Source organism: Selaginella moellendorffii, unplaced genomic scaffold (genome assembly GCF_000143415.4).
Source record: "Selaginella moellendorffii unplaced genomic scaffold, v1.0 SELMOscaffold_42, whole genome shotgun sequence".
NCBI lineage: Eukaryota > Viridiplantae > Streptophyta > Lycopodiopsida > Selaginellales > Selaginellaceae > Selaginella > Selaginella moellendorffii.
Window position 1 is genome coordinate 1,129,256 of NW_003314303.1, and position 24,793 is coordinate 1,154,048.

Sequence of the window (24,793 nt, forward strand, 5' to 3'; positions counted from 1 at the left end):
ATTTCTGGAAATAAGGAAACAGTGGACATGGAATGGAAGCGATGGAACGCATCACCATGGAGAGGAATCTTGCGCCCAGATCTTCTCCAAGCCGAGAGCACGATGTCAAATCCAAATGAGCATTGAAGCACTCTCATGAGACGCAACTCCAAGCTGAAAATACCCGACTTCCTCGCATGTTCTCTTATTCTCTCTTGACTTCCTGTAATCATGCACACAACCATGGCTGTCGAGACGAAAGCTGTTCTGTGCTCAGAAGTATAAAGTCCTGGTCACTTGTGGAGCTTGCAAGCCGTGAGCGAGATCACGTCGGGATATAAAAGCATAACCCAACTTGCCAGTTCACGCTAGAGGTCGATCACACATGAGCCGTGACTCCACGCCAGTCGTGGCTAGGAAGAACTGGATCCCATCATGGAGAGTCCCTCTGTGGGCATATGCTACAAGCATTGGGTTCCAGAGGATTGAATCGCAGGTGTTGCAATTGTCTTGAAGATAGATTCTAGGCACCATTTCTGGATGATCGAGCGCAGGCTTCCAATCCACCCCCTTCGAGATCCATGCTCGCATGGATGCCATGATGATTGTGTTCCAGGATGCCACTTATGGCCGCCCTGGTAAAGTACGAAAGTAAAACTCTGCTGCCGGCGGTATGAGGACAGGGTGGGTGCGGACATCTTGATACTGCACAGCGCCCACAAGCCCGTAATTGCCATGCAATCGCGGCTTGATCGTTTGTAGCTAGTATTCGTGGCGCAAATGGAAGTGAATATTTAAAAAAGACTCTTCGTTCCACAGAATGCTACTGGATCGATCTTCTGATGTTCAGCCACAGAAGAAGAAAACAAATAAAACATGTCATCTGGATTGCATTACTTCAAACGCTTCCCTTATCAGTTTACCTCCGCGGAGCTGTAAGGGAAGATTTTTATATAGCAATTTTTCCTCAGTGGCAGCCACTCTGGAAGTTTTTCCAGAAGGCTTAGATTCGTCCTTCGGATATGAGTAAAAGATCGCCCATTATGTGTGCAACGCATAGAAAGAAAAATATAAAGAGTACCTTGATGCCAGTGCTGATCCACGTACTTGTGACTCCGTTATCACTATTCACGAGCTCCGGCAATTTAATGCTTGCTAGTGTTTAATGCGCTCAGGGTCAGATCACTCGAATTTCTTGTGTGAAGGTCTCATGCATGAGATTTAGGAAAACCAGAGTATATACTTTTTCTGAAACTTTAGACAGCTTGAGGACACTGTGGAAGCAGTGTTCCCAAAACTCCTAGCCAGTGTCAGTCACGGCCTTCTTCCACACCAGCCTCCACTCCAGATGGTCTTGAGGTCTGATCCAGGAAAGCGCTCTTGTCAACAAAGGAAAGCGCTTTCCATGCCAAGTATTATATATGCATCCCCTGTGTTTATATTCCTTAGTTGATCATATTCTATGCTTGAAGTGTACCAATCATAATTGGAGTGCCTTGAGTGCCAAAATGTGCTGCAAGCTCGCATTTTCCAAATAAAACAGACGTTTAGTATCTTTGAATCAGATTAACAAGTCAAAAGAGATTAAGAAACTATACATATATATATATATATACCCCTATGAGTAGAAGAGTAATTTTACAGCCTAAACCACAACATTACAGTCCTACAAAGATCAAAAGAAGTTATGGAAGTTGCAAGTTATTAATTAGTTATAAAAGCCCACTAAGCTCAAAATTTAATATTATAAAATGCACAGTATCAAGAATAATTAGGTAGTGTTGATCAAGAATTTTATGTTACAGTAATGCCCTTAGAATCTCTTACATAAGCATACCATCCTTTATCACATAATTAATGATAAATTTGAACTATAAAATATTATTGTCCATTAAAGAATTTGTTAATAATATTTTTTTAGTTATACTTTACAGAATGGTAAAATATTTAGTAAATTCTTGGCATCTCATTCTAAGAAAGTGTTTTAATGTTCATAAAAAGACTTGTTAAGACACTTTTTCAGATAAAAATTTATTATAGCTTACCATTCAATATACCCATATAAAGCATAATTAAAAAATAGTTTAACAAATACTTTCATGAATAATAATATCCTACAAGTTGAATTGAGTTTGAACTATATAACAAAAGATAAAAGATAATATACTTCTCCTAAATACCTATAAAGCATAAAAAGATAAATAAAAATAATGAAATCACATTTTTTTTACATTTGCAATTATGAACTTAAAGGGATTTAAAGAATTGAAGTACTACAATGTAGCTAAAGTGTATCATATCTTGAAATACTAACATTCATAAAGTTATTTTTTCATAAAATGCTAACATACATTAAATTTTGGTTCCCATATACTACAAATTATCTCCATAAGATTACCATTGCATCAACAAATTCAAAAATAAAAAGGAATAAATAGCACTAAGTATGGTTAAAAGAAGGAAATAATGCCAAAGATGATTATGAAGAACTTTATTTTTCATTTAAAATTTATGTGAATATAAAAATTACAACAAAAAATTTTGCAATTAAATTAGATTTATTGCTAGAAGTTTAAGTAGTTGAAAATTACAACTTGTGAGTATATGGAAGGTTCAAACTCAAATTAATAATAAATACCAAAATTTCATTTGTAAGGTTTATAAATACATATATTACACTGGCTAGGTAATACACTAATTATAGTAATAGAGCATATGGATTGTCTATTTATGATTGAATTTGATCTATCCATTCTTATATATAAGTAGAAGGTTAAACCTTAATTGATATACATATTCTTATATCTCGAACACTCACATTGGTGGAGATGAAGAATATTGCAATTTGTCCCTGAAGAATAAAGTTTTTTAATAATGCTTTGCTTTAGTCTTTGGGATTGTGTTTCTTGTTTTTATTTCTTCATTCTTTTTTAGATTTAGATTTGTATTAGTTTTTTCTGCAAGATCTAGAACTCTATCTATCACTATGTTTAGATTTACTCTTTCTTCTGATCTTTATTGCATTCTTTTCTTCTACCACATCACGCCATCAGCAATCAAAAAATATGTCATTTGAAGCTACTAATGCTACTTCATTGGATCAAACTTTTAGTGCTATGGGGTGTGCTCATGTTGGTGCTACACCCATTTTTGGTGTGTTGCTATCTTTAACTTCTATAGGACGTGATTACACAACTTATTCTCTTCTCAATGTTTTGCTATCTTCTATTGATGTGGAATATGATCATAATATCAATTGGTGAGCTATGGATGGTGTAGTTCATTTCTTGGAGAATGTTCAAGGATCAAGTTTACAAAAAAAGCAATGTGTACGACCTTGAGTGGATTCTGGACTATGATGACCAAACTTGATTATTATGGAAATAGCTTTGGAAATGAAGTGGAGATTTCGCAAAGTAAGTATCAATCCTTCAATCTATCATTTGATCCTTTCTTTTTATTTTCTATTATTTCTTACCTTTTTATTATTTCTCAATCTGAGCCACCTTCTCATGTTCTTAGTATTTCTTCTTCATTTGCAAACCAAAGAGAACAAAGTGAGAGACGATCCATGGGGTTCAAATATAAAGAGAAAAAGCTCATGAATAAGAATGCACCCCCTTTTCCAATCCATTAAAAGTCTTCGGATATTTAGGATTAAGTGTCCTTAGGTTTAAATAATATTGGGCTAGGTGACCTCCTGGGAAGTCCAAACTCAAGAGCTTATATTTGGTATCAGAGTGGGTCTCGAGTCTGACTCTGTTGGTTGGCTAAAGGAATCACACCACATATTGATTGACATTTGGCTGGTCCAGTTTACTCTCGCTAGGCTCGACTCGAAGGGTAGGGTGTCAAGAGAGCGGGGCTCTAGAGAGAGTTGCAGTTCTTAGCTTCCGTTCACGAAGGTGTGAACTTATAGGGATGTTTGGTAGATTGTAAGTAACCAAAGGGAACAACTCGAGAGACGATCCATGGGATTCAAATATAAAAGAAAAGGGCCTATGAACAAGAGTGCACCTCCTTTTCCAATCGGTTAAAAGTATTAGGATATTTAAGGTAAAGCATCCTTGGGTTTGAATAATATTGAGCTGGGTGACCTCCCGGGAAGTCCAAACTCAGGAGTTTATAATTTGTTATAATGGCTCTCAAAGTCCTTTGTTTTAATTCAAAGTTATGGTTGTGTGGTTAATTTGAGCATTTGGGAGTAGCATATGGAGTTGCAATTAATTCATTGGGATTCCATAATCAGCTAATGCTTATACCATGGCTTTTGGGGTTTTATTTCATAGTTATCAACAACTTTGTTAATGGTTTTTAGAAATTTCAAATTCTTATGGTAATTTTGTAAGGAACCGACTCCCCGAGGTGTCGTAGGCTAAAGGATCCCTGAAAGCATGACCGAAATGACAAAGAGTTCATCGGATGGGACCAAGTCGAAGATCAAGTCCAAGACCGACTCTGAGACCGAGTCCGAGATAGAGTCCGAGATCGAGTCTGAGACCGAATCGGAGACCGAGTTCGAGACCGAGTTCGAGACCAAGTCCGAGATCCAAATCGGGTCCAAGACCGAGTCCGAGGTAGAGTCTGAAGTCGAGTCCGAGATTGGGTCCGAGATCGAGTCCGAAATCGAGTCCGAGACCGAGTCCGAAGTCGGGTCCGAGATCGATTCTGAGACTAAGTCCAAATACTAATACAGCTCAAGGGGTGAAAGCCCAAAGCGTGCGTCTCCCAGGGGGGGGGGGGCGGGGGGGGGGGCTTCAAAAGGTTCCCAAAGTATAGTAGGGATAGTGAGATCCAGGAACCAAGCTTGAAGGAACTCTCCAGTGGTGCTTCCAAACTGACTTGGGGTTGAGACTGGGGCCGAGAGGCCTTGGGTGGGAGTGAGCATGGGCTTGGGTGGTGCCGGAGGGGCCACCCAGGGAAGTGCTCAAGAGCAACTCCCACTCTCGAAAGGGAAACCGACTGCGGTGCTCCCGGCTCATGTGGAGTGGTGCCCCACTTGAGTACCTTGTGGCTCATTGGTCCTTGCCCTTTCTAGGGGCTTGGGCCTTCCCTTCGGGATGGAAGTGGGGGGGTAGAGGTACCCATACCAGGCTGTTAGGCCACGGTGTTTCGCCCCGACGTCCCGAAGCAAGTGCTACACCCAAGGTTTGGGATTTAGAGGGTCCCATGATCAAGTCTTGTTGTACCAAGGGGTGTTAGGAACCTAGAGGCTTGGTGTGTTTGGCTGCTTATGCCTGTAGGGAGTGTAGCCGAACCTTAAGTCCAGTCTAACCCGGGGAGGGGGATTGGGAGAGATTTGGGAATCCGTAGGTGGATGGCTAACACTCCGTTGCTCGTGGAGTGAGTAGTTGAAACCAAATAGAACCAAGTAGGAGCTGGTACCATAGGCAAGAACCTTGGCGAGGGAACTTAGCACAAGCCAAGGCAGTGTTGATTGGATAGACGAGGTAAGCTGGCAAATTGAAAAGGAAAAATTTATAGCTTGCAATTTGGTATCGGAGCCTTTTCCTCAGTTCTAGCAAAGGATAGAGGCGGATTGCTGGGAGATGGCAAAGGCAGGGCGTAAGCGAACTCAGGCGAAGATGGAACCTCCGCCAGAGTTGGAGCCTCCAGTCAAACAAGAGGCTATAGATGAGGAATCCTTGCATGAGGAGGACTCTAGTGAGGAAACTTCCAAACAGGAGTCTAGTGGCGAGGTTCGGTCGTCCAAGGCTTGATTGGACGTTCTAGAAGGACAATTGGCACAGACCAATGCCCTGCTAGAGACTCTCGTACGCAAGCTAAAGCGTGACGAGAAGCGAAAGAAAAAGTGAAAGACTGCGGATGCTGTCAGCGCAGAGGGTGCGGACCCTTCGGTAGGGACTGAGGCAAAACCAGACAAGGTCAAACAGACCAAAGTTGAATCAGTCCCTCATGCAGTTCCCAAGTACAAACCAAAGCCCCCACCGGTCTTCAAGGGAGTGAACGACTATAAGGTGGTGGAGGATTGGTTTTACGATATGGAGGACTACTTCTGAGCGTTGCGATTACCGAGCTCGGAGAAGGTCCCATGTGCAAAACCATACTTGGCAGATAATGCCAAGTCTTGGTGGAGAACGACAGAGGCCAACGAAAGACTGGTGGCCACTTGGGACATGATGAAGGCGAGGATCTGCACAACTTACGTTCCTCCGAATGCTACTCTGCATCTAAGGGATGAGCTGAGTAGGCTGAAGCAGACTGGAACCATTCAGGACTATGTGAATGGGTTTATGGCAAAGAGGATACTTGTCACGGATATGGGGGATATGGATGCGTTCCATGCCTTCATATCAGGTTTGCAAACCTGAGCTTGCGGTAAAGTGATGCGGTGGAACCCGACCAACTACAAGGAAGCGTTGGATGTAGCCATCAAGGTGCATTTCAACGATAACCTGTGAAAGGGGAACACGATAGGGTCGGGATCCACGTTTAGCAAAGGGGCCAAACCAAGGGGAATGTTTAGCAGAGGGAAATTCAAGAAGAGTTTCTCTAAGAATGAGTCCTTGGGGTTCCGGAAAGGCAAATCTGGTGGCCAGCGAGTGAGTACGTGGGGGAGTCAAGCAAAAAGAGACAAACACATGAATAAGAAGGTCAAGCCATATAACAGCGTGGGAAACAACGTATGTTACAACTGCGGTGAATCGGGACACTTTTCGAAGGAATGTCCCTACCCAAAGAAGGCCAGAGCCAATATGGCCATCAAATCGGGTGAAGTCTAAACTAAGGTATGTGATCCAGTCCCTAACTCAAAGTTACTCATTACACGAGCAACTTTGGTAGAGAGTCGTTCGCGACATCTACTAGCCCTCCGAGGGAAGCTTGGAGGTAGCTTTCTTAAGATCCTTATTGACACGGGTGCTTCAGATAATTTTGTGGCTGTAGACATAGTCCGGCAAGCCGGACTAATGGTGTAGCAACTAGGCGAACCAAGAACTATAGAGTTTGTTCAAGGTAGCCAAAGCACCGATGAGGTACTTCGACAAGCGAGAGTCGAAGTAGGGACATGGAAAGTGGACATGGATTTCACCGTGTTTGACATGGCGGGATTTGACGTGATCTTCGGAATGGACTGGTTCAATCGGTTTGTGGTAGCCCTGCATGGACAAGGTAGAAACCTTGTGGTACTAGCGAGTGTCCAAGGAAGAAGATCTAGGGTGGAGGCCCAGGATTTAAAGGTAGGGCAAAGCAAGGCCAAAGAATCCTACTTAAACCTGGTGTCCACCAGAGGACAACTCACTAAAGGAACTAAGGCAGCATTTTTGTGCTTACTCTCGGTGAAGAGTGACAAAAAGACAGGAACAGAAGAAGTACCTTTAGTGATCTAACGGGTGTTGGACCAATTCTAGGATACCATGCCGGAGGAGTTACCGGTGGGGTTGCCTCCCGCACGACCTATAGAACATAAGATTGAGCTGGTCGAGGGTACTGAGGCGGTGGTTCATCCCCCCTATTGTTTGAACGAGAAAGAATTCGAGGAGCTCAAGCGCCAACTAGAGGAGTTGGTGGACAAAGGGTATGTTAGGTTGAGCAAGTTGCCATATGGGGCGCCGGTGTTATTTGTGAAAAAGAAAGATAGATCTATGCATATGTGCATAGACTACCGGTTGCTCAACAAGTATACAAAGAAGAACAAGTACCCTTTGCCCAGGATTGAGGACCTGTTCGATAGGTTGGGAAAGGCAAAATACTTCTCGAGGATTGACCTGAGGTCAGGATACTACCAGATCAGGGTAGCAGAGGAAGATGTCGAAAAGACAACCTGTCGAACTAGGTATGGGAGCTTTGAGTTTCTGGTGATGCCCTTTGGGCTATGCAATGCGTCGGCAACTTTTTTGGCGTTGATGAACCATATCTTTGTACCCTATCTGGATCACTTCGTGGTCGTCTATATCAACGACATCCTGATCTATAGCGAGACGCTAGAGGAGCATGCCGAACACTTGGCGAAGGTGTTTGAGAAACTAAGGGAACACAAACTGTATGCTAAACAGAGCAAATGTGACTTTGCTCAACAAGAGGTAAAGTTTCTTGGGCATGTGGTGGGCCAGGATGGGCTCAAGGTGGACTCGGAGAAGGTCCACGCGATCCAGGAATGGGAGCGACCATCGAATGTACATGAGTTGAGGGCATTCTTGGGGCTATGCAACTACTACCGAAAGTTTATCAGACACTATTCGAGAGTAGCTCTGCCCTTAACGGATCAAACAGGAAAAGGGAAGATGGTAGGGACAGCGGAATGCGAGGCGGCATTCGTCCACCTCAAAGGGAAGCTGAGGAAGGCTCCCGTGTTGGCATTACCAGACTTTGGTAAGGACTTTGAGGTAGAAACGGACGCTTCGGACTTTGCGTTGGGCGCAATTTTGAAGCAAGACAACCACCCAGTAGCGTTCTTCTCGAAGAAGTTGGACAAGGCTCAACAGAAGTGGCCTGCCTACGAGAAGGAATTGTTTGTGGTGGTCAAGGCACTCAAGGAGTGGCGACACTACCTTGGGAGACACTTCAAGGTTTACACGGACAATGTGGCAACGAAACACTTCTTGTCACAGCCCAACTGGAGAGGGAAACAAGGTCGGTGGGCCAATGCCTTGGCTGAGTTTGATTGCGAGATTTTGTACAAGCCTAGGAAGAGCAACATTGTGGCAGATATGTTGAGTTGAAAAGCGAGCTTGAAGTTGGCGATATCCAGTGCGACAACAACCTTTTGGGACGATGTGCGGACAGCATATGAAAATGATGGTCTAGTACAAGAAGTGTTGCTGAGGAATCTAGAGGCATAGGAAGCTCACCAGAAATGTGAGCTACCAATGGAAGAGAAAACGGGCTATGCGGAACGCAACGGTTTCATCTATTACAAGCAAACAAGGGTGTATGTTCCAAAAGGGGAACTAAGGAAGGTAGCCTTAGAAAAGTGTCATGACGGACCTCTTGCGGGACATGGTGGAGTGCCCAAGACGATGGGCTTACTCAAGAGGAAGTACCATTGGCCAGATATGGCTAAGGATGTCCAAGACTATGTAAAGACATGTCCAACATGTCAGCAGGTCAAAGCTGTGACTAAGGCTAGTGGGGGCTTGTTGCAAAGCATCCCAATTCCCGATTGTCCATGGAAATGTCTTACGATGGACTTCATCACGGGACTCCCCCCAAGCGAGGGGTTTGATGCGATATTCGTAGTGGTGGACCAATTTTCAAAGATGGCACATTTCATACCCACCACAACGGACGTGGATGCGGAAGGTGTGGCGAAGCTGTTCTTCGAACAAGTTGTTCGAGTGCGGGGAAGGCCGGAAGAGATCATCTCAGATCGAGATAAGATCTTCACTAGTAGGCACACCGCTAAGTGGGGGGATGCCCCCGGAGACATGGTCAACAAGTCGTAGGATAAAAAGAGACGTTCGATATGGGCATCGAACTTCTTCTATGGGTGGTGGAGTTGTAAGGAACCGACTCCCCAAGGTGTCGTAGGCTAAAGGATCCCCGAAAGCATGACCGAAATGACAAAGAGTTCATCGGATGGGACTAAGTCGAAGATTGAGTCCAAGACCGACTCTAAGATCAAGTCCGAGATAGAGTCTGGGATCAAGTTCGAGACCGAGTTCAAGACGGAGTCCGAGATCCAAATCGGCTCCGAAGTCGAGTCCGAGATCGGGTCCAAGATCGAGTCCGAAATCAAGTCCGAGTCCGAAATCGAGTCCGAGACCGAGTTCGAGACCGAGTCTGAAGTCAGGTCCGAGATCGATTCTGAGACTAAGTCCAAATACTAATACAGATCAGCCCAAAGTGTGCGTCTCCTGGGGGGGGGGGGGGGGGGGGGCCTTCCAGGTCGGGTCCAGATCGGGTCTGAGATCGGGTCCGAGATCGAGTCCGAGACCGAATCCGAAGTCGGATCCAAAATCGGGTCCGAGATCGAGCCATAGACTAAGTCCAAATACTAATACGGGTCAAGGGGTGAAAGCCCAAAGCGTGCGTCTCCCAGGGGGGGGGGGGGCAGGGGCTGCAGGGGGTTCCAAAAGTATAGTAGGGATAGTGAGATCCAGGAACTAGTCTTGAAGGAACTCTCCAGTGGTGCTTCCAAATTGACTTGAGGTTGAGATTGGGGTCGAGAGGCCTTGGGTGGGAGTGAGCATGGGCTTGGGTGGTGCCGGAGGGGCCACCCAGGGAAGTGCTCAAGAGCAACTCCCACTCTCGAAAGGGAAACCGACTGCGGTGCTCCCGACTCATGTGGAGTGGTGCCCCACTTGAGTACCTTGTGGCTCATTGGTCCTCGCCCTTCCTAGGGGCTTGGGCCTTCCCTTTGGGATGGAAGTCGGGGGGTAGAGGTACCCATACCGGGGCGTTAGGCCACGGTGTTTTGCCCCGACGTCCCGAAGCAAGTGCTACACCCAAGGCTTGGGATTTAGAGGGTCCCATGATCAAGTCTTGTTGTACCAAGGGGTGTTAAAAACCTGGAGGCTTGATGTGCTTGGCTGCTTGTGCTTGCGGGGAGTGTAGCCGAACCTTAAGTCCAGTCTAACCCGGGAAGGGGGATTGAGAGAGATTTGGGAATCCATAGATGGATGGCTAATACTTCGTTGCTCGTGTAGTGAGTAGTTGAAACCAAGTAGAACTAAGTAGAAGTTAGTACCATAGGCGAGAACCCTTGCGAGGGAACTTAGCACAAGCCAAGGCAGTGTTGGTCGGATAAACGAGGTAAGCTGGCAAATTGAAAAGGAAAAATTTGTGGATTACAAATTTATAATCACCCAGTAGAAGTTTTAAATGTTCCATATGATTTATTATTATCATCTTTTCATTTTCCGAAGAGGAGGATGGTGTAAAGTTTGTAAATTATTTATATATATATATATATATATATATATATATATCCTGGCTAAATAATACACTAATTATAACACTATAGTATATAGACCATCCATTTGGGATTAAACCTAGTATTCTTGTATATAAGTATGGTCTAAACCCCAATTGATATATCTATTCCTATATATTTTTAAAAAATATATTATAATAATTATTTCATGTAGTAGTTGATTCCAATATGAAATATTAACAATACAATTGAATTTAAGATGAAAGACCAAAGATGGAGGAGAGGGCAAAGAAGGGAAATCTTGCATAATCACAAATCAGTGAGGGTCCAAGAAATAAACAAAGAAGAGCACGGAAAATTGAGGAAGGGAAATCAAGCACGATTGAGGCGCAGAAGCGATTCTCAAACGCTCGGGAGGAAGAGAGGAAATATTTGCCAGGCTGCCAGGCTGCCAGAAAGAGAAGCTTACTTCAAACCAAACCCTGGGGTCATAACACAGTTTAAAATGGAAACCTCAAAATATATAAACGAAACCATTGAGCACTAGATAGAATTGGAGACGCATTTAGCAGCCATGGCGGAGGAGCGAGTGCGGCGCATCCTCTCGCATGCCGGGCGATGGAGGAGGACGAGCTGCCAGGGCGGCGACGGCGATAATGCGTGTAGCAACAGTGAAAGCGAGGGAATCGCTGGCGAATCCTTCGACGCCACCGCCTCTTCCCTAAATGCGGGTCAATGGCGAGCCAGCAGCGATGGGGGCTTAGGTGAGACTTTCCCCAGAATGGCGCACCAAGCCCTTCCTCCTTCTCCTCCCAATCCCTTGGAAGATCGCCAGAATTCTCCCAGCGCCGCCGCCGCCGAGTGGCCGGAGAAGGCAAATTTCGGAGACTCCGGGCTGGCGAAATCTATCGCAAGCTCCATCGCGTCTAGAAGCTGGGGATCACCTCGGCAGCAGCAGCAGCGCGATTGGCCGGTGGCCGACGATTGCATATTTTGCAAGATCGTCCACGGCTATTCCCCGGCATTCAAGGTACTGTGATCTCTCATGGATGTTCTTCGTAGATTTTTATTTCTTTCTTTCTCTTTGGCAGCTCTACGAGGACGACTTTTGCGTGTGCATTCTCGACATAAATCCACTGTGCTATGGGTATGAGAAACTTTGTTCTTGGTTCTAGAAACTCTGTCTAGATCTTATCATCGTCTCTTCCAGGCACTCTCTCCTCGTTCCCAAGGGTCATTTCCCGGCACTGGATGCTACTCCTCCAACGGTAAGCATCCATTGTTTCGAGCTAGAACTTCTTCTCAAACGCTAACGCTTGGAGGATTTCTTTCTTTTTTCTTTCTCACTTTCTCACTTGCTTGTAGGTAGCGGCGGCCATGTGTAGTGTCGTGCCTTTGCTAAGCAACGCGATCATGGGAGCGACTTCTTGTGGTAGGCTTTCTCATTAAGTTATTTCTTTGTCAAGCTTGGCCGAGAGTCTATATAGTTTCTTACTGCTCACAGCTTCCAGATTCTTTCAATATGGTCGTCAACAATGGTGAGGCTGCCGGCCAAGTCGTGTTTCATGTAAGTGTGACGATTTCTACTTCCTTTTTTCTGGGAGTTTTCTAAGAGACAACGCTTTACAGACTCACTTCCACATTGTCCCGAGGTTCTCCGGAGATGGGCTATGGACAAACGAGGTACTTAAACGAGATTTTCTACGAGTTCTATGAGCTTGACTTGATGCATTTGCTCCCAGAGTGTGGTGCGCAGGCCACTGTCGACGTTCAAGGATCCCACTCAGCTCACACTCGCTGTGCGATCCATCCTGAGGAACAACGAGTCGTGAAAGCTAAGAATCTCTGGCAAGGTTTGTGTACTATTCCTTCGTGATACGCCCCTGGTCTATACAGAAATTCATCGCAGATTTGTATTCTTGTTCCTCTCGTTTGTTGGCGCGTCTGTGTCGCAAAGCTTGGCTGTCTGCATCGAGACTGATTGAAGTATCTCTTTCACTGCCACTGTTCGTTGATCTTCTAGCGTGCTTAAGTTTCCAGCTATGGCCATTCTCTTTTATTCTTGTTCCTTACAGGCGAAGGACGAAGGTTTGTCTTGGTCGAGACTGGACTGCCTGTTCTTTGTTTTTCTCCCCCTCGTTTTGTTCTTCTGGATGGCTGGAGCTGTAAAGTTTTGGAAAAACACTTGGCAAGCACTTGAAAATCGTGGTCAAAATAAATAAAGAGATGGCAGCTTTTATGTTGGCAAGTCTAAAGTGCTGGAAGAAGAAAATGAAAAGATGAAATGTTAAGTCTAAGATTCGGGTCGCGGACTTTCTATCCAAGGTAAATGTATGGATCAATATATATCTTGTTGCATACATTCCTGACAATCTCAGACTAATCTTCTTGAGAAGATCAAGAAGGAGAAAAGACTAAAATAAAAGGCTTCATCCACTTTCAGCGTGTTAGATTGACGTGAGGACAATTACACTAACTCCAATTAACTAACTAGCATTACTGAAGGGAGTTTTTGCTTTCAAAAGGTTGGAGGCTTCCTCCAATCTCCATCTCCAAACACTGTGCTCAAAATAAATAAAGAGAGTGCAGCTTTTATATTGGAAAGTCTAAAGCGCTGGAAGACGAAAATGAAAAGGTGACATCTAATTCTAAGATTCCGGACGCCAACTTTCCTCTACGAAAATGTATGTATCAACGTAGTAAATATCTATCTAAGGTTTCATGGTGTAGTTGGTCATCACGTCAGTCTAACACACTGAAGGTCTCCAGTTCAAACCTGGATGAAGCCATTTATTTTAGTGTTTCTTAAGATTATAAGCCAAACGAGAATTTAGAGTCAAGAAGAACTTTTTAAAATTAACTACACGAAACACTACTTCAAGGAACTTCAAAATCAACGAAATTTAACGATTCATTAACATAATGCTGCTACTACTGAGACTTCATTTTGTCTTTGTCAGAGCAACTTTCATGGAATAAAAATCTAATGCTAAACATTAAACTTCTATTGCTTCTTGATTTTAAAATTTGGGGGGTTGGGTTGTGCCAGGCTAAGGCGGTAGTGTAAGGCCAAAGCGACACGTGGAGGACCAGGTAGCAAGCTACCGGTGGCCCTCCTCTCACAAAAAATTAGGTTAATAGCGTTGGGACACGTGGTCCCATATCAGCTATTAAACTGATAAGAACAGATACTACACTTGATCTTAGCCAAAAGGCCGAGAAAGGTATGAATTTTCATCGCTCAACCCTCTGTTTATATACTCAAGCCCGGCACGATTCTGCGCCTTCGCATGTGGGATAGGGCGCAGGCTTATGTTGCCCTAATAAAGAACCCCGGCAAATATATGGTCTCCAGTTCGAACCTGGATGAAGCCAATATACTTTTTAACCTTTTCTCAAGAATGTAGATGCAAGCTACGAAGAACTGGATCATGAGATCGTTCTGGAGGATCGTCTCAAGCGTCTAGAAGTTAGATCGAGCTCTTGTGTCAAAAGCTAATCATAGAGTTTAAAATTGTCACGACTGTTTCTTACATGACACTAGAGAATGTATCATGTAGTAGCGGACGATCTCTGCGCGCTTAGATAGTTCGTCGCCATACCCATCACCACAAACCTACAAACGAACGAGTAGAATCAGTAACAGAGAAACAGAGAGAAAATCCACAAACTCACGCCAGTGCCATGACCACTTGCTTGAGATCGTTCTCCAAATTCTTCATGTTCGCGAGCGATTGCGCGCAAAAAATGAGGGCGAGCCACGATCCGATCTTGTTCTACACCAGATCCATGAGCTCCAGCTCCAAAATCCAAGCTCAAAATCACTCACCCGGAGCATGATGCCGAGAATTCCAAACATCACCGCCAGCAAGCTCGAGTAATCCGGAGGAAGATCCTGCGGAAGCACCACCGGCGGGACATACGGCCGGGCCGCCGACGGCAGGCGCGGATCCGATGGAAGCGCTCCTCCCACCCCTTTGCTCATGAACCCTAAATTAAAATACTTCTCCCTATCCAGGCCCTAATTTGTAGAGCGCCATGGGATTCAAGGATGAGCACTCCTTCGGTAAGTCGATTTCGCGGACTTTCTCCATTCTCTCTGTGATTCCTTCCTCCGGCTAGATAGCAGACTCGCCGAATCGTCGAAAATTCGACAGAAGTACGCTGATAGGATTCCGGTAAGTCCAAATCTTCCTTTTCCTTTGGATTTTCTTCGAAAATTTTGGGTGATCTTGAGCTTTGCTTGTAGGTCATCGTGGAGAAAGCTCCGAGATCCAACTTACCAGCCATGGACAAGCCCAAGTAAGTACTCCATCGCTCAAGCTCCCCATTTTTTCTTAAATCTTTTCCTAACCTTTCTACAGCTCCATTCCATCTAAGACTTCTACAGTTCTTCCCAATCTCATCAAAAAATTTCCATCTCCATCTCTCGAGCTCTCCATCTCAATCTTTCGAGCTCCTTTCCTTCATTTCCACGCTCTCGATTGACAAACTTTTCTTTTCTTTTGCAGATATCTCGTCCCCGCGGATCTGACAGTGGGGCAGCTCGTGTACATCATAAATCGCAGGCTCAGCTTGTCCCCAGGCCAGGCGCTCTTCATCTTCGTCGGAAAAGTATTGCCACAAACAGGTAACCTTCTCGCGGAAAAACTTCTAGTGCTTGTTCCTAAAGCTCGAGTTCTTCCCAGGAGCCATGATGATGTCGATCTACAACGATTACAAGGACAAGGATGGATTCTTATACGTAACTTACAGCGGGGAGGAAGTATTTGGAGGAGAAACCATATAAAAAAAATCAAAGACAAACATTGTAAATGAAGAAATTTGTACAGATTTATATTGATCTTTGTGTTCATGTATTGGTTTTGAGGTGGTGTCGTGTGGTTTAAGTAAAGTTTGGGATTTTGTATAATGTACAAGGGCTTCTTTGTTGGAACGACTTTCGTCTTACGGTCCCATAGTCTAGTGGTTACGACATTGGACTTTGAATCCAAGAGCCCGAGTTCGAATCTCGGTGGGACCTTCTACTTTTCTACCTTTTGTTTTTTCTTAAGTTCTTTGGAGCTAGCTAGGGTTTTTGGAGGCGAGCACGATGCATTGTCCGTTTGATGCACGGATTCTCCTCGTTTTCGGCGCGATCGCATTCCTCGTGCTCCAGGTGGGAAATCCCTGGCGGAGATTTCACAGATCCGTGGCTCACTCGGATTTGTGTTCGTGACAGATGCGTTTGTTTGCCACTCAGTCGGATTATGCCGATCGCATTGCCGCAGCTGTGAGGAAGAAGAAATTCATGCGATTGATGAGCTAAGCTGCTTGTGACAGGTTGAGTCGGAGAATCGATGTATCAGTCAGCTAAAGGCTCTGATCGATCAAATAAGCTCACAGCAAGGAAGGATTGTCTCTTTGGAAGGTGCGTGCCAAACACATTTTGTTGTTGAAACGAATGATTAAGTACGTTGTTTCGCTTAGAACAAAATAAGCGCCTTGATACGAAGGTTCTACAGCTCTCTACCAGAATTGTCGACTTTGAAAGTAAGCTCTTGGTTCTTTCTTTTTCGTTTTCTTGTTCCTTATTGCTCGTTGATGTTGTAGATCAGGAGACGTCGTCCCATCTTACAAGCGCACAGGTAAATGGAAGTGATTTTTCAGCTTTAAGCTTTTAACTTCTGAGTCTTTCACAGCCTGTGGCAGCCGTGGTCGTGATGGCATGCAATCGCGCAGACTATTTGGATCGAACAGTTCAATCTATTCTAAAGTATGTTGTTTGAGATATTTCTGGCCTCAACATTTTTTTTTTCCTTTACTCCTTTACCAGATACCACAACTCTGTGTCAGCCAAGTTCCCTCTTTTCATCTCACAGGTATGGATTGCGTTCAGGGGGGACTTGTTTTTATAATGCTTCTGGCAGGATGGAACAGACCAGCAAGTTCGGCTGAAAGCTCGAAGTTTTCCGCAATTTACTTATATGCAGGTTTTGGTTAATGTGTGGTGTCCATCTATTTCCTTTTTAATTTCGTTTTCTTTTTCCTTTCAGCATTTGGATGATGAGCCAATACACACACAGAGTCCGGGAGAGATAATTGCCTACTATAAGATTGCGAGTATAGTGCGATGCTGCAGCACTTGTATGCTGACTTACTTCACTTTTTCACAGGACATTACAAGTGGGCACTGAGCCAGCTTTTTGATAGACATAGCTTCAGTCGAGTAATTATTCTGGAAGGTAATTCCTGCTTGCTTTTTCTAAAGAAACTTTACGGTGTTTCTTATAGATGACATGGAGCTTGCACCCGACTTCTTTGACTACTTCGAAGCAACGGCTTCGTTACTGGATAAAGACAGGTAGAGTTTCGTGCTTTTATGCTGTTTGAATTTCTAATGTCCGATTAACATGGACAGTGGTTTTTTGAATGAAGCTCTCTCATTGCAGTTTCGTCTTGGAATGATAATGGACAGCGGCAATTTGTACAAGATCCAGGTGCGTTAGTTGCTTAAATCGCTCTAGTTTGAAGCTTATGAAATTTCTGTTAAAACAGAGGCTTTGTACCGATCGGATTTCTTCCCGGGTCTAGGATGGATGCTTAAAAAGTCTCTCTGGACCGAGCTTGCGCCCAAGTGGCCAAAGGCGTACTGGGATGATTGGCTAAGGCTCAATGAAACTCGTAAAGGACGACAATTCATTCGACCGGAAGTCTGTCGGACGTACAACTTTGGAGAGCATGTAAGTTCTTTTGTTTCATTCTTCGTGAACCAAATACTTTCATGCAGGGATCCAGTTTCGGACAGTTTTTCAGGCAGTACCTAGAAACGATAAAGCTCAACGATGTTCAGGTAATTTCAACGTGGAAAAATCTCATGAACAACTGTCATTCGCGCAGGTGAACTGGAAAGAAGAAGATCTTACGTACCTCATGGATGTATGCCACTGTTACAGTAACCCATCTATATTGTTTTCCTTACACTTCTACTCGCAGGAGAATTATAAGAAGCATTTCGCTGAACTTGTCAGCAAGGCGGTGCCTGTTCCGGCGCTGGAAGCTGCAAAAGCTTATAACATAGACGGAGATGTGCGAATTGAGTACGATAGTCAGAGAACGTTTGAGGCCATTGCTCGTCAGTTTGGTATATTTCAGGAATGGAAGGTACGATGAGAACAGTCCTTTCCAAAAAAGCTGATACTTTACATCGCAGGATGGTGTGCCGAGAACTGCGTACAAAGGCGTAGTTGTTTTCAGGTGGCAGACTTCACGCTATATATTCGTTATCGGGCCTCATTCTCTCAAGGACTTGGGCATAAACTAGAGCTTAAGGTGGATTCAAATTTTGACTCCTTGTTTATCATAGCAGGCTACACTGTTGAATTCGTGCCGACAAAAACATGTGAGACGGCCATCTCAGATAATCTTCGAGACGAGTGAATTCTGAAGTTTCCTCGTGGCCAATATTCCTCCGCGTCTTCAAACTAACGAATTTTTGCTGGTTCTTTTGACGAAATATACCAAGACAGGAACATCCGGAGGACAGCATACGGGTCTGGCAGGCACTTTTGACCAAAGAGCAGCTACTACGGTATAGTATACTGCTGGCCTCAACTACCTCAAACAACTTATTCTATGCATAAATTTCCAGGACTCTCTTCTTTTGGAGAAATCTTTGTCCTCGGCTTTGATCAATCTAAGCTCGGACTGTCCAAGGTAAACTTCTCTGATTTTTCGAGTTCTTTTACTGCCTCAGTACTTCTTATGTAGTTAGGTGTGGCTTTGAAGATTGCTGACATTAGTTATTCTGCCGCAGGAGGAATATAAGGCTACCCCTTCTACAAGGACAGGGGGGATAGAAGTTGCGACGTCAGGTGGTGGTAAATACGTGCGCTGCCACCTTCTGCCTGGCATCTGGGTACTTTCCCCTCATGAATGTCATTCATTGTTTTAGTAACTAGTCCTATTCTTTTTTAGTAGGCTGAAGAAGTCGCCACTGCAAATTTCTCCAGAGCAACGAAGCGACGCTATCAGCCAGAGGATTACCTTGGTAACTTTCATGGTTGGGGGAACGAAAGGCACTAGCACCAACCAGCTTTGATATTCTGCTTACAAGGTACCTTGTATTGCTTATGGTTTTCACAATGTCCCTGTCTCCTTTAATGCCTAGATCTCTCCTTTTACAAGATGGCAGGGACGACTTGATGCATCCGGCCAGTGCGGCAGCAGCAAAGCGATGCTGCTCTTTGCTACGGCAAGACTGCTTCGCTGCCTTTTCTCTGGCACTGCTCCTCCCCCGTGGGTGATTAGTAAGTTAGTAACATGTTGCAGTCGAGAACCTCCCTTTCTCTCTCATATTTTTCTCCTGTTCATGCAGGTTTTTTTCGTATCCAAGTCTAGATTCTTCTTTGCTCCATCGAGTTTTACAGCCAGATTACTTTCCACTCGCAATTTAAAAGCTCAATGAAAGACATAGGTGAGGGCTTTGGATTTTGCCTCGTTTCTTACGATTGTTACCTCCAGACCTTCCAAATCGCTTCTCGGGACTATTTCACGACCAGATTGTCAGTTTGAGCACTGTGGCCAAACTATAAACTTTGCGGAGGTGAGGCATTTGCTGGCTTTGTCTCGTTGCTTACGATTCCTACTTCCGGCCTCTCCTGTGATCGATCAAAACGATTCAACGGCAAAGGCGGTGCGATCTTTAAAGCCACGGCACAGAAATTTATACGCGAAACGATTGCTTGCTTGGAGACTAGCCGCGCGCCGTCGACTTATAAATGGGTGGAACATGGTGGCGGCTGACTGGCGTTGACTTGGAGCGAGTTCTTCGTCGAGTTTGTCTTTTTTTTTTTTTTTTCTTTGGTGTCGTTGAGCGTGTCAAATTGACTGACCAACGCGCAATGCAAGCAGGAGGTCAATGGAAAGATTTAGAGTTCATCAATGCCAAGCATTAAGATTTAAATATCCATGGGCATGGGCTGACTTTTGCAAATGGTTTACTCCTTGCAATTCGCGCAGTTTGTGTAGCTCAATGCGAGCGAATGAAGGTAAAGAAAGAAGCTTTGAGCGTGATGGTAAAAAATGGTACTGTTTGCCTTGTCAACTTTTTTTTCTTCTAACTTTCCAGGCTCAGCCCACTGCTCATAACTACGGGCAGATGCCTTTCGTTTGTCTTGCATTGATAGTGGGAAGGAAGAAATTGTGCATCACAACACAACACACACTTCACTTTGACAGAGAGCTGAGATTCCTTTTCCACTCCACCGCCACCCACAAGCCCACATGGAAAAAAAGCAAGAATTCTATCTTCACTAGAGCTAGGCTTTGAATTGCTGGGTAGTAGGAGAAGAAAAAAATTGAAGAACAATCGCTCTTCCTGCTGATCTTCAACACATAATGAAGCAAACTTGATGATCTTTGGCCAAGGAGAGCTTTTCTGATGATCTTTGGCCAACCATACCCATCAAAGTCTCAGCCAGCCAAATACAGCCACAGATCATTTGTGTGTGCAACAACAACAATTAAAACGCCCCCAACAGCAGCAACAAGAAAAAAGAAAGAGGAGAAAAAAAACTGAGAGAGAAATGAGCCTTAGTGTGAAAGCCCAAGAAACTTCAAACGCTTAAATCTAAGCAAATTCCCCTAGAACATAAGCGCGTGCGTTTGAATGGGGTAAGCGCGCTTAACTTTCGTGTATAGGCCAGCCCCTCGCAGCAATGGAGGCGACGGTGCTGGCGCCCTCCTCCTCCTCCTCCTCCTCGACGATGGCATCCAAGCTCTTCTCCTTCCTCCCTTCCTCTTCCTCCCCTTGGCTATGGAAGTGGAGCTCCTCATCGCAATCGTTCTCCTCGGGAGCCTGGACATGGATTATCACCTGGGCTCTCATCTTGGCGTGGTGGATCTTCCTTCACAGGTTCCGGCAGCGAGGGCTCCGCGGTCCCAAATCCTGGCCCCTCGTCGGCTGCCTCTTCGAGCAGATCGCAAACTTCGATCGCCTCCATCACTGGCTGCTGGATTACCACCACAAGACGTGGACCTTCTCCGCCCCTGTTCTTGGCGTCAACAACACCTTCACGGCCCATCCCGCCAATGTGGAGTACATCCTCAAGACCAACTTCGTCAATTACCCCAAGGTATAGCAGAGCTCGTCCCCCCCATTCCATTCTCCGATTGCGCTCGCTCGCTTGATTCCCTGCCGCGCGGCTCCTCCATGCATTGATCGCGATTCCCCGACGTGGGCTTCTCCCAAAATCGCATTTTGATGCCGCTGGCCACCGCCCACCTGCATTGTCTTCTCGATCGCTCGTGGTCGGTGTTCTTGGCTGATTACTTTTCTTTGTTTTTCTTCCTTCCAGGGGGAGCTCCTGAGGCAGCGATTCCGCGACATGATGGGCTATGGGATCTTCAACGTGGATGGGGAGATGTGGATGCACCAGCGCAAGGTCGCGACGGTGGAATTCGCCTCGTCCAAGCTGCGCGACTACAGCACCTTCGCGTTCCGCGATCTCACGCTCAAGCTGGCGGGCATCCTCGCGGATCGATCCGGCACGGGCCAGGCGCTCGATCTCCAGGTCTGCGCAAAGATCTCTCTCACAAAAATCGAGACAATCAGCGCGAAAAACTCTTTCTCTCTTGTGACAGGACTTGTTCTTAAGGCTGACGCTGGATTCCATCTGTAAGATCGGCTTTGGAGTGGAGATTGGCTGCCTACGCCCGGATCTTCCACTCATCCCCTTCGCGCACGCTTTCGATTACGGCAACACGCTCATCATCCGGCGCTACATCGACATGTTTTGGAAGATCAAGAGGTCCTTCAACGCCGGATCCGAGCGGGAGCTCAAGCGATGCATCCGCGTCATGGACGATTTCCTCTACCGCGTCATCGAGCGCCGCCGCCAGGAGCTCAAGCAATCCAAGGACGTGGTAAGCTGGAAATCCAAGTTATTCCTTAAAGATTCTCTAATATTCGCTCTTCGTCTTCCTAGGGCCGCCCCGACATCCTGTCGAGATTTCTCTCGCTCGACGAGGAGGAGGCCTACACCGACAAGATGCTGCGCGACGTGGTGATCAATTTCGTGATCGCGGGGCGCGACACCACCGCTCTCACGCTCTCGTGGCTCTTCTCGGAGCTGGCCAAGCGGCCCGAGGTGGTGGAGAAGATCCTGGCGGAGGTGGATCGCGTGTTTGGGGTGGACGAGGAGCTGGAGGGCAAGGATTCGATGAGCAAGAAGGAGCAAGTGCTCGCCAAGGTTGCCAATTTCTCGCGGAAGCTGGATTACCAGGGGTTAAACCGGCTACACTACTTGCAAGCCACTCTCACAGAGGCGCTTCGTTTGTACCCGGCCGTCCCTCTGGTAAGTGATACCAGTCCGAGAGATCGGGAGCTCATTTTTTCGATTCATGCTCTTGGGTCATCGCATTTTGCTCGAATTCTTCCACCGATTGCTCAAATTCTTCCACCAATTGTCACTCCTCTGCTTTTCCCCTGTTTTTCTTCTGGTTCCGCGGATTGCTTGCTCCATCTGGGTTCGTCAATTTCCATCACTGATTGCAAATTCATGCCTTCGATTCCACTCCTCGATCGCTGATCCGTTTGATCCTGCAAAAAATTCGTGGATTTTCTCGCAGGAGACCAAGACGGTGGTGGCGGACGATGTTCTTCCCGACGGCTTTAGCGTCAAGGGCGGGCAATTCGTGAGCTACTCGTCGTGGGCGATGGGCAGGCTGGAAGAAATCTGGGGCCCCGACGTCCTGGAATTCAAGCCCGACCGATGGCTACGCAGCGACAACATCTTCCAGCCCCAATCTCCATTCAAGCTCACGGCATTCCAGGCAAGAAGAGAATTTGGAAAAGTTGGTTTGTTATTATTATGTGTGTTCTTGACGAGGAGATCTTTCTTTTGTTCTTCCAGGCTGGGCCTCGAATTTGCCTGGGGAAAGATTCGGCCTACTTGCAGATGAAGATCACAACCATTTTGCTGCTCAGATTCTTCAAGTTCGAGCTGCTGGACGAGAAGCCTGTCAACTACAGAATGATGGTGGTGCTCTACATGGCCAATGGACTGCTCTCCAGAGTTTCCTTCCGTTAGGAGAGCCCCCAGAGTCTTACAGATCCACCAGCACTACTGAGCATAGGAGAAGAACTAAAGCGTCAGAGAGATTCAATGCTTGCATCAAATACGATCGATGATCGATAGATGATTTTAAGAGCACAAGAACGAACCCGGTTCCATAAAAGCGGCTCTGGATGAGAGACGACGAACAACACCTTCACAACTTTTCTTACTGTGTCTGCAAACAAAAAGAAAAAACTCTCAAGTGAATAAGAAAAAGATGAAAAAGAAAGGCTTTGGAAAACCGGAACTACACCCGAAGGAGAAGACGACGAAGCAGTCCCGCTTGATAGATACGTTGATGCGCGGCCGATTTCTTCCAGCTAGATTGCATTCAAGGCTCGGCGAGAAACCGTAACACCAAAACGTAGCAGCAGCACTAAGTGATCGGTTTGGTTGTTGCTGTCATAACTCCTTTTCCTCTTCCAATTCTTTTCCTTCGCTTCTTTTTCCCTGTGTATCTGTTTGTTGGATCACTGCCTTTTGGAGGCCTGTCGGACAGCCTTAAGTATGTCTGTGAAAGCCACCATGCCCAGCAGGGAGCCTGCGTCGTCCACAACCCACAACTGATGGACTCTGTTCTCCAGGGCCTTGGAGATAACCTCCCTGAGCGATGCCGACGGCTGGCAAGTGATAAGCGGCTTTTGCTGAGGATCGAGCGATGCTGCTGTCTGGTCGACAGCCTCGATGCATGCGGCCCCGAATCCAAACCGCCTCGCGAGGAACGCCTTGTGCGAAAACTCGAGGACTGATAGCGAGGCCCACTTTGTCAACACGTCCGAGTTGCAGCCTCTCAAATCACTGGCCGAGAATGTCCCAAGCAACCGTCTTCCATCACCCTGTAAAAGGCAAACAAACAACGCGCACAACTTAGCTCCAGGAACCAGAGAATGAAAGAAACAACCAACGAACCACCAACAACATACCGCTACTAGCTGAGTTGCAAGCTGCGCCACCGGCGATGGATCAACGATCGCCACCGCCGTCAGGAACGCAAAGCGCATCGCCCTCACTGCGTCCATCACCCTCATGTCCGCGGGAGCGGCATAAACGTTCTTGTTCACCGCTCCGAGGCTGCCGATATCAGTCGACATCAAAGGCTCCAGCTGCTGCGAGTGGACGAGCAAGAACGCCATCACGTCCGTTTGAGTGAGCATATGATACCCGGGAGACGATTCGACTAGCTCCACACCAGAGACGTGATCCATCGCGCTAGAAACTGGAACTAGAGCCCGGTGAATTCCCTTGCTCATGGGCTCCATAGTGTCAGCCAACCTGGAGAGCAAAAGAAAGTTCTTTAGCAACAAAGTTAGCTTCCTAGTTTCTCTAAAGAGAAAAAAAAATGAAACTAAAAGTTCTTACGAGGTGTGAGGAGCAATGCTCCAGAGGCTCAATCCTTCCAAGGAATGCCCGATGATCTTGGAGATGGCAGTCTGGAGCCTCTCGCAGCTGCCATCCTCTCGCTCTGCGACATGGATGAGAATGTCGAGCACGCTCACCATTCCAATGTACTGCTTCCGCGGCACTCCGCTGCTCTTGTCCGATTCCACGACCATGGAACCGCCGGCGCCGATCCAGTGCCCGGGCGGCGCCGCCACTGGCACGGCCAGGATGTTCTTGGCGAGCAACACATTGAGTGTGTCGCCCACCGTCGCGGTGTATGGGACCTCCACAAGCCTTCCCTTGTCTCTCACCAGGTCCTGGACGGAGGTAGAGTGTAGAATCTCCAGAGCGAGCTCCTGCTTCTCCATGGACGATCCTCCAAACCCTAGCAACGATATCCAAGCAAGACAAGATCAATCGATCGATCAATGCCGGATCACCTCAGATCGAAACAAACAAGCCGACAAGACGATCGATCGATCAAGCGAAGGCGCGCGCGCGT

General features: G+C 46.1%; 6 protein-coding genes and 3 non-coding genes across 18 annotated transcripts; 6 read left to right on the plus strand and 3 right to left on the minus strand.

Moving 5' to 3' along the window:
* The first annotated feature begins 11,332 nt into the window (after window positions 1-11,332).
* On the plus strand, window positions 11,333-13,064 carry LOC9636154 (adenylylsulfatase HINT3). 3 transcript variants are annotated; one of them, XM_024684860.1, is made up of 8 exons: window positions 11,338-11,843; window positions 11,905-11,960; window positions 12,024-12,081; window positions 12,179-12,245; window positions 12,325-12,380; window positions 12,443-12,496; window positions 12,556-12,666; window positions 12,723-13,064. In XM_024684860.1, exons 1-7 carry the CDS (start codon window positions 11,388-11,390, stop codon window positions 12,643-12,645), a joined length of 837 nt encoding a protein of 278 aa, XP_024540628.1. In that variant the 5' UTR covers window positions 11,338-11,387; the 3' UTR covers window positions 12,646-12,666; window positions 12,723-13,064. The 3 variants fall into 3 exon arrangements, 2 of the variants coding, with proteins under 2 accessions (XP_024540628.1, XP_002979698.2); XR_002993511.1 differs by having other exon boundaries at window positions 11,333-11,843; window positions 12,318-12,380; window positions 12,556-13,061; XM_002979652.2 differs by having other exon boundaries at window positions 11,339-11,843; window positions 12,556-13,064.
* A 464-nt stretch (window positions 13,065-13,528) lies between these two features.
* On the plus strand, window positions 13,529-13,602 carry TRNAV-AAC. Its single transcript has one exon. It is a non-coding gene; the product is annotated as a tRNA-Val (tRNA).
* Window positions 13,603-13,848: 246 nt separating this feature from the next.
* LOC112349784 lies at window positions 13,849-14,041 on the minus strand. The gene has a single exon (XR_002993516.1). It is a non-coding gene; the product is annotated as a U2 spliceosomal RNA (small nuclear RNA).
* Window positions 13,849-14,813, minus strand: LOC9635528 (protein Asterix). The gene is made up of 3 exons (XM_002979793.2): window positions 14,643-14,813; window positions 14,489-14,589; window positions 13,849-14,429 (listed from the first exon to the last, which is right to left on the minus strand). Exons 1-3 carry the CDS (start codon window positions 14,796-14,798, stop codon window positions 14,366-14,368), a joined length of 321 nt encoding a protein of 106 aa, XP_002979839.1. The 5' UTR covers window positions 14,799-14,813; the 3' UTR covers window positions 13,849-14,365.
* On the plus strand, window positions 14,813-15,672 carry LOC9636155 (autophagy-related protein 8). The gene is made up of 5 exons (XM_002979653.2): window positions 14,813-14,879; window positions 14,936-14,991; window positions 15,063-15,115; window positions 15,325-15,443; window positions 15,502-15,672. Exons 1-5 carry the CDS (start codon window positions 14,852-14,854, stop codon window positions 15,600-15,602), a joined length of 357 nt encoding a protein of 118 aa, XP_002979699.1. The 5' UTR covers window positions 14,813-14,851; the 3' UTR covers window positions 15,603-15,672.
* Window positions 15,673-15,764: 92 nt separating this feature from the next.
* TRNAQ-UUG lies at window positions 15,765-15,836 on the plus strand. The gene has a single exon. It is a non-coding gene; the product is annotated as a tRNA-Gln (tRNA).
* Window positions 15,837-15,890: 54 nt separating this feature from the next.
* LOC9635529 (alpha-1,3-mannosyl-glycoprotein 2-beta-N-acetylglucosaminyltransferase) lies at window positions 15,891-19,540 on the plus strand. 7 transcript variants are annotated; one of them, XM_024684829.1, is made up of 24 exons: window positions 15,891-15,971; window positions 16,035-16,085; window positions 16,136-16,223; window positions 16,283-16,345; window positions 16,406-16,440; window positions 16,495-16,568; window positions 16,629-16,674; window positions 16,723-16,785; window positions 16,849-16,915; window positions 16,969-17,037; window positions 17,087-17,156; window positions 17,231-17,292; window positions 17,351-17,535; window positions 17,583-17,645; window positions 17,693-17,731; window positions 17,789-17,956; window positions 18,006-18,383; window positions 18,444-18,508; window positions 18,609-18,710; window positions 18,773-18,908; window positions 18,980-19,101; window positions 19,170-19,268; window positions 19,316-19,397; window positions 19,485-19,540. In XM_024684829.1, exons 1-17 carry the CDS (start codon window positions 15,906-15,908, stop codon window positions 18,114-18,116), a joined length of 1,320 nt encoding a protein of 439 aa, XP_024540597.1. In that variant the 5' UTR covers window positions 15,891-15,905; the 3' UTR covers window positions 18,117-18,383; window positions 18,444-18,508; window positions 18,609-18,710; window positions 18,773-18,908; window positions 18,980-19,101; window positions 19,170-19,268; window positions 19,316-19,397; window positions 19,485-19,540. The 7 variants fall into 7 exon arrangements, with proteins under 7 accessions (XP_024540597.1, XP_024540593.1, XP_024540595.1 ...); XM_024684825.1 differs by having other exon boundaries at window positions 18,963-19,268; XM_024684827.1 differs by having other exon boundaries at window positions 18,963-19,105; window positions 19,316-19,540.
* Window positions 19,541-20,459: 919 nt separating this feature from the next.
* Window positions 20,460-23,140, plus strand: LOC9635530 (cytochrome P450 704B1). The gene is made up of 6 exons (XM_024684640.1): window positions 20,460-20,928; window positions 21,151-21,366; window positions 21,437-21,718; window positions 21,781-22,149; window positions 22,424-22,627; window positions 22,708-23,140. Exons 1-6 carry the CDS (start codon window positions 20,512-20,514, stop codon window positions 22,882-22,884), a joined length of 1,665 nt encoding a protein of 554 aa, XP_024540408.1. The 5' UTR covers window positions 20,460-20,511; the 3' UTR covers window positions 22,885-23,140.
* On the minus strand, window positions 22,964-24,770 carry LOC9635531 (SNF1-related protein kinase regulatory subunit gamma-like PV42b). Of its 2 annotated transcripts, none has more exons than XR_002993484.1 (4): window positions 24,271-24,751; window positions 23,835-24,183; window positions 23,165-23,747; window positions 22,964-23,086 (listed from the first exon to the last, which is right to left on the minus strand). XR_002993484.1 is itself a non-coding variant. In XM_002979794.2 (4 exons), exons 2-4 carry the CDS (start codon window positions 24,657-24,659, stop codon window positions 23,382-23,384), a joined length of 1,104 nt encoding a protein of 367 aa, XP_002979840.1. In that variant the 5' UTR covers window positions 24,660-24,676; window positions 24,732-24,770; the 3' UTR covers window positions 23,049-23,381. The 2 variants fall into 2 exon arrangements, 1 of the variants encoding a protein (XP_002979840.1); XM_002979794.2 differs by having other exon boundaries at window positions 23,049-23,747; window positions 24,271-24,676; window positions 24,732-24,770.
* Window positions 24,771-24,793: the final 23 nt, after the last annotated feature.

Bases quoted from the DNA above. Each gene is read 5' to 3' on its own strand.
- LOC9635528 (XM_002979793.2), bottom strand. From the start codon at position 14,798: ATGAGCAAAGGGGTGGGAGGAGCGCTTCCATCGGATCCGCGCCTGCCG. The intron at 14,590-14,642 runs GTGAGTGATTTT...GATCTGGTGTAG, and splicing joins TTCTCGGCATCATGCTCCGG to AACAAGATCGGATCGTGGCT. The intron at 14,430-14,488 runs GTGAGTTTGTGG...GTTCGTTTGTAG, and splicing joins CAAGTGGTCATGGCACTGGC to GTTTGTGGTGATGGGTATGG.
- LOC9635529 (XM_024684826.1), top strand. From the start codon at position 15,906: ATGCATTGTCCGTTTGATGCACGGATTCTCCTCGTTTTCGGCGCGATC. The intron at 15,972-16,034 runs GTGGGAAATCCC...TGTTCGTGACAG, and splicing joins TCGCATTCCTCGTGCTCCAG to ATGCGTTTGTTTGCCACTCA. The intron at 16,916-16,968 runs GTATAGTGCGAT...ACTTTTTCACAG, and splicing joins TGCCTACTATAAGATTGCGA to GACATTACAAGTGGGCACTG.
- LOC9635531 (XM_002979794.2), bottom strand. From the start codon at position 24,659: ATGGAGAAGCAGGAGCTCGCTCTGGAGATTCTACACTCTACCTCCGTC. The intron at 24,184-24,270 runs GTAAGAACTTTT...TTTGCTCTCCAG, and splicing joins AGCATTGCTCCTCACACCTC to GTTGGCTGACACTATGGAGC. The intron at 23,748-23,834 runs GTATGTTGTTGG...TGCCTTTTACAG, and splicing joins TTGCAACTCAGCTAGTAGCG to GGTGATGGAAGACGGTTGCT.
- LOC9635530 (XM_024684640.1), top strand. From the start codon at position 20,512: ATGGAGGCGACGGTGCTGGCGCCCTCCTCCTCCTCCTCCTCCTCGACG. The intron at 21,367-21,436 runs GTCTGCGCAAAG...CTCTTGTGACAG, and splicing joins GCCAGGCGCTCGATCTCCAG to GACTTGTTCTTAAGGCTGAC. The intron at 22,150-22,423 runs GTAAGTGATACC...ATTTTCTCGCAG, and splicing joins TGTACCCGGCCGTCCCTCTG to GAGACCAAGACGGTGGTGGC.
- LOC9636155 (XM_002979653.2), top strand. From the start codon at position 14,852: ATGGGATTCAAGGATGAGCACTCCTTCG. The intron at 15,116-15,324 runs GTAAGTACTCCA...TTTCTTTTGCAG, and splicing joins CCAGCCATGGACAAGCCCAA to ATATCTCGTCCCCGCGGATC. The intron at 15,444-15,501 runs GTAACCTTCTCG...AGTTCTTCCCAG, and splicing joins AAAAGTATTGCCACAAACAG to GAGCCATGATGATGTCGATC.
- LOC9636154 (XM_024684860.1), top strand. From the start codon at position 11,388: ATGGCGGAGGAGCGAGTGCGGCGCATCCTCTCGCATGCCGGGCGATGG. The intron at 11,844-11,904 runs GTACTGTGATCT...TCTCTTTGGCAG, and splicing joins GCTATTCCCCGGCATTCAAG to CTCTACGAGGACGACTTTTG. The intron at 11,961-12,023 runs GTATGAGAAACT...CGTCTCTTCCAG, and splicing joins ATAAATCCACTGTGCTATGG to GCACTCTCTCCTCGTTCCCA.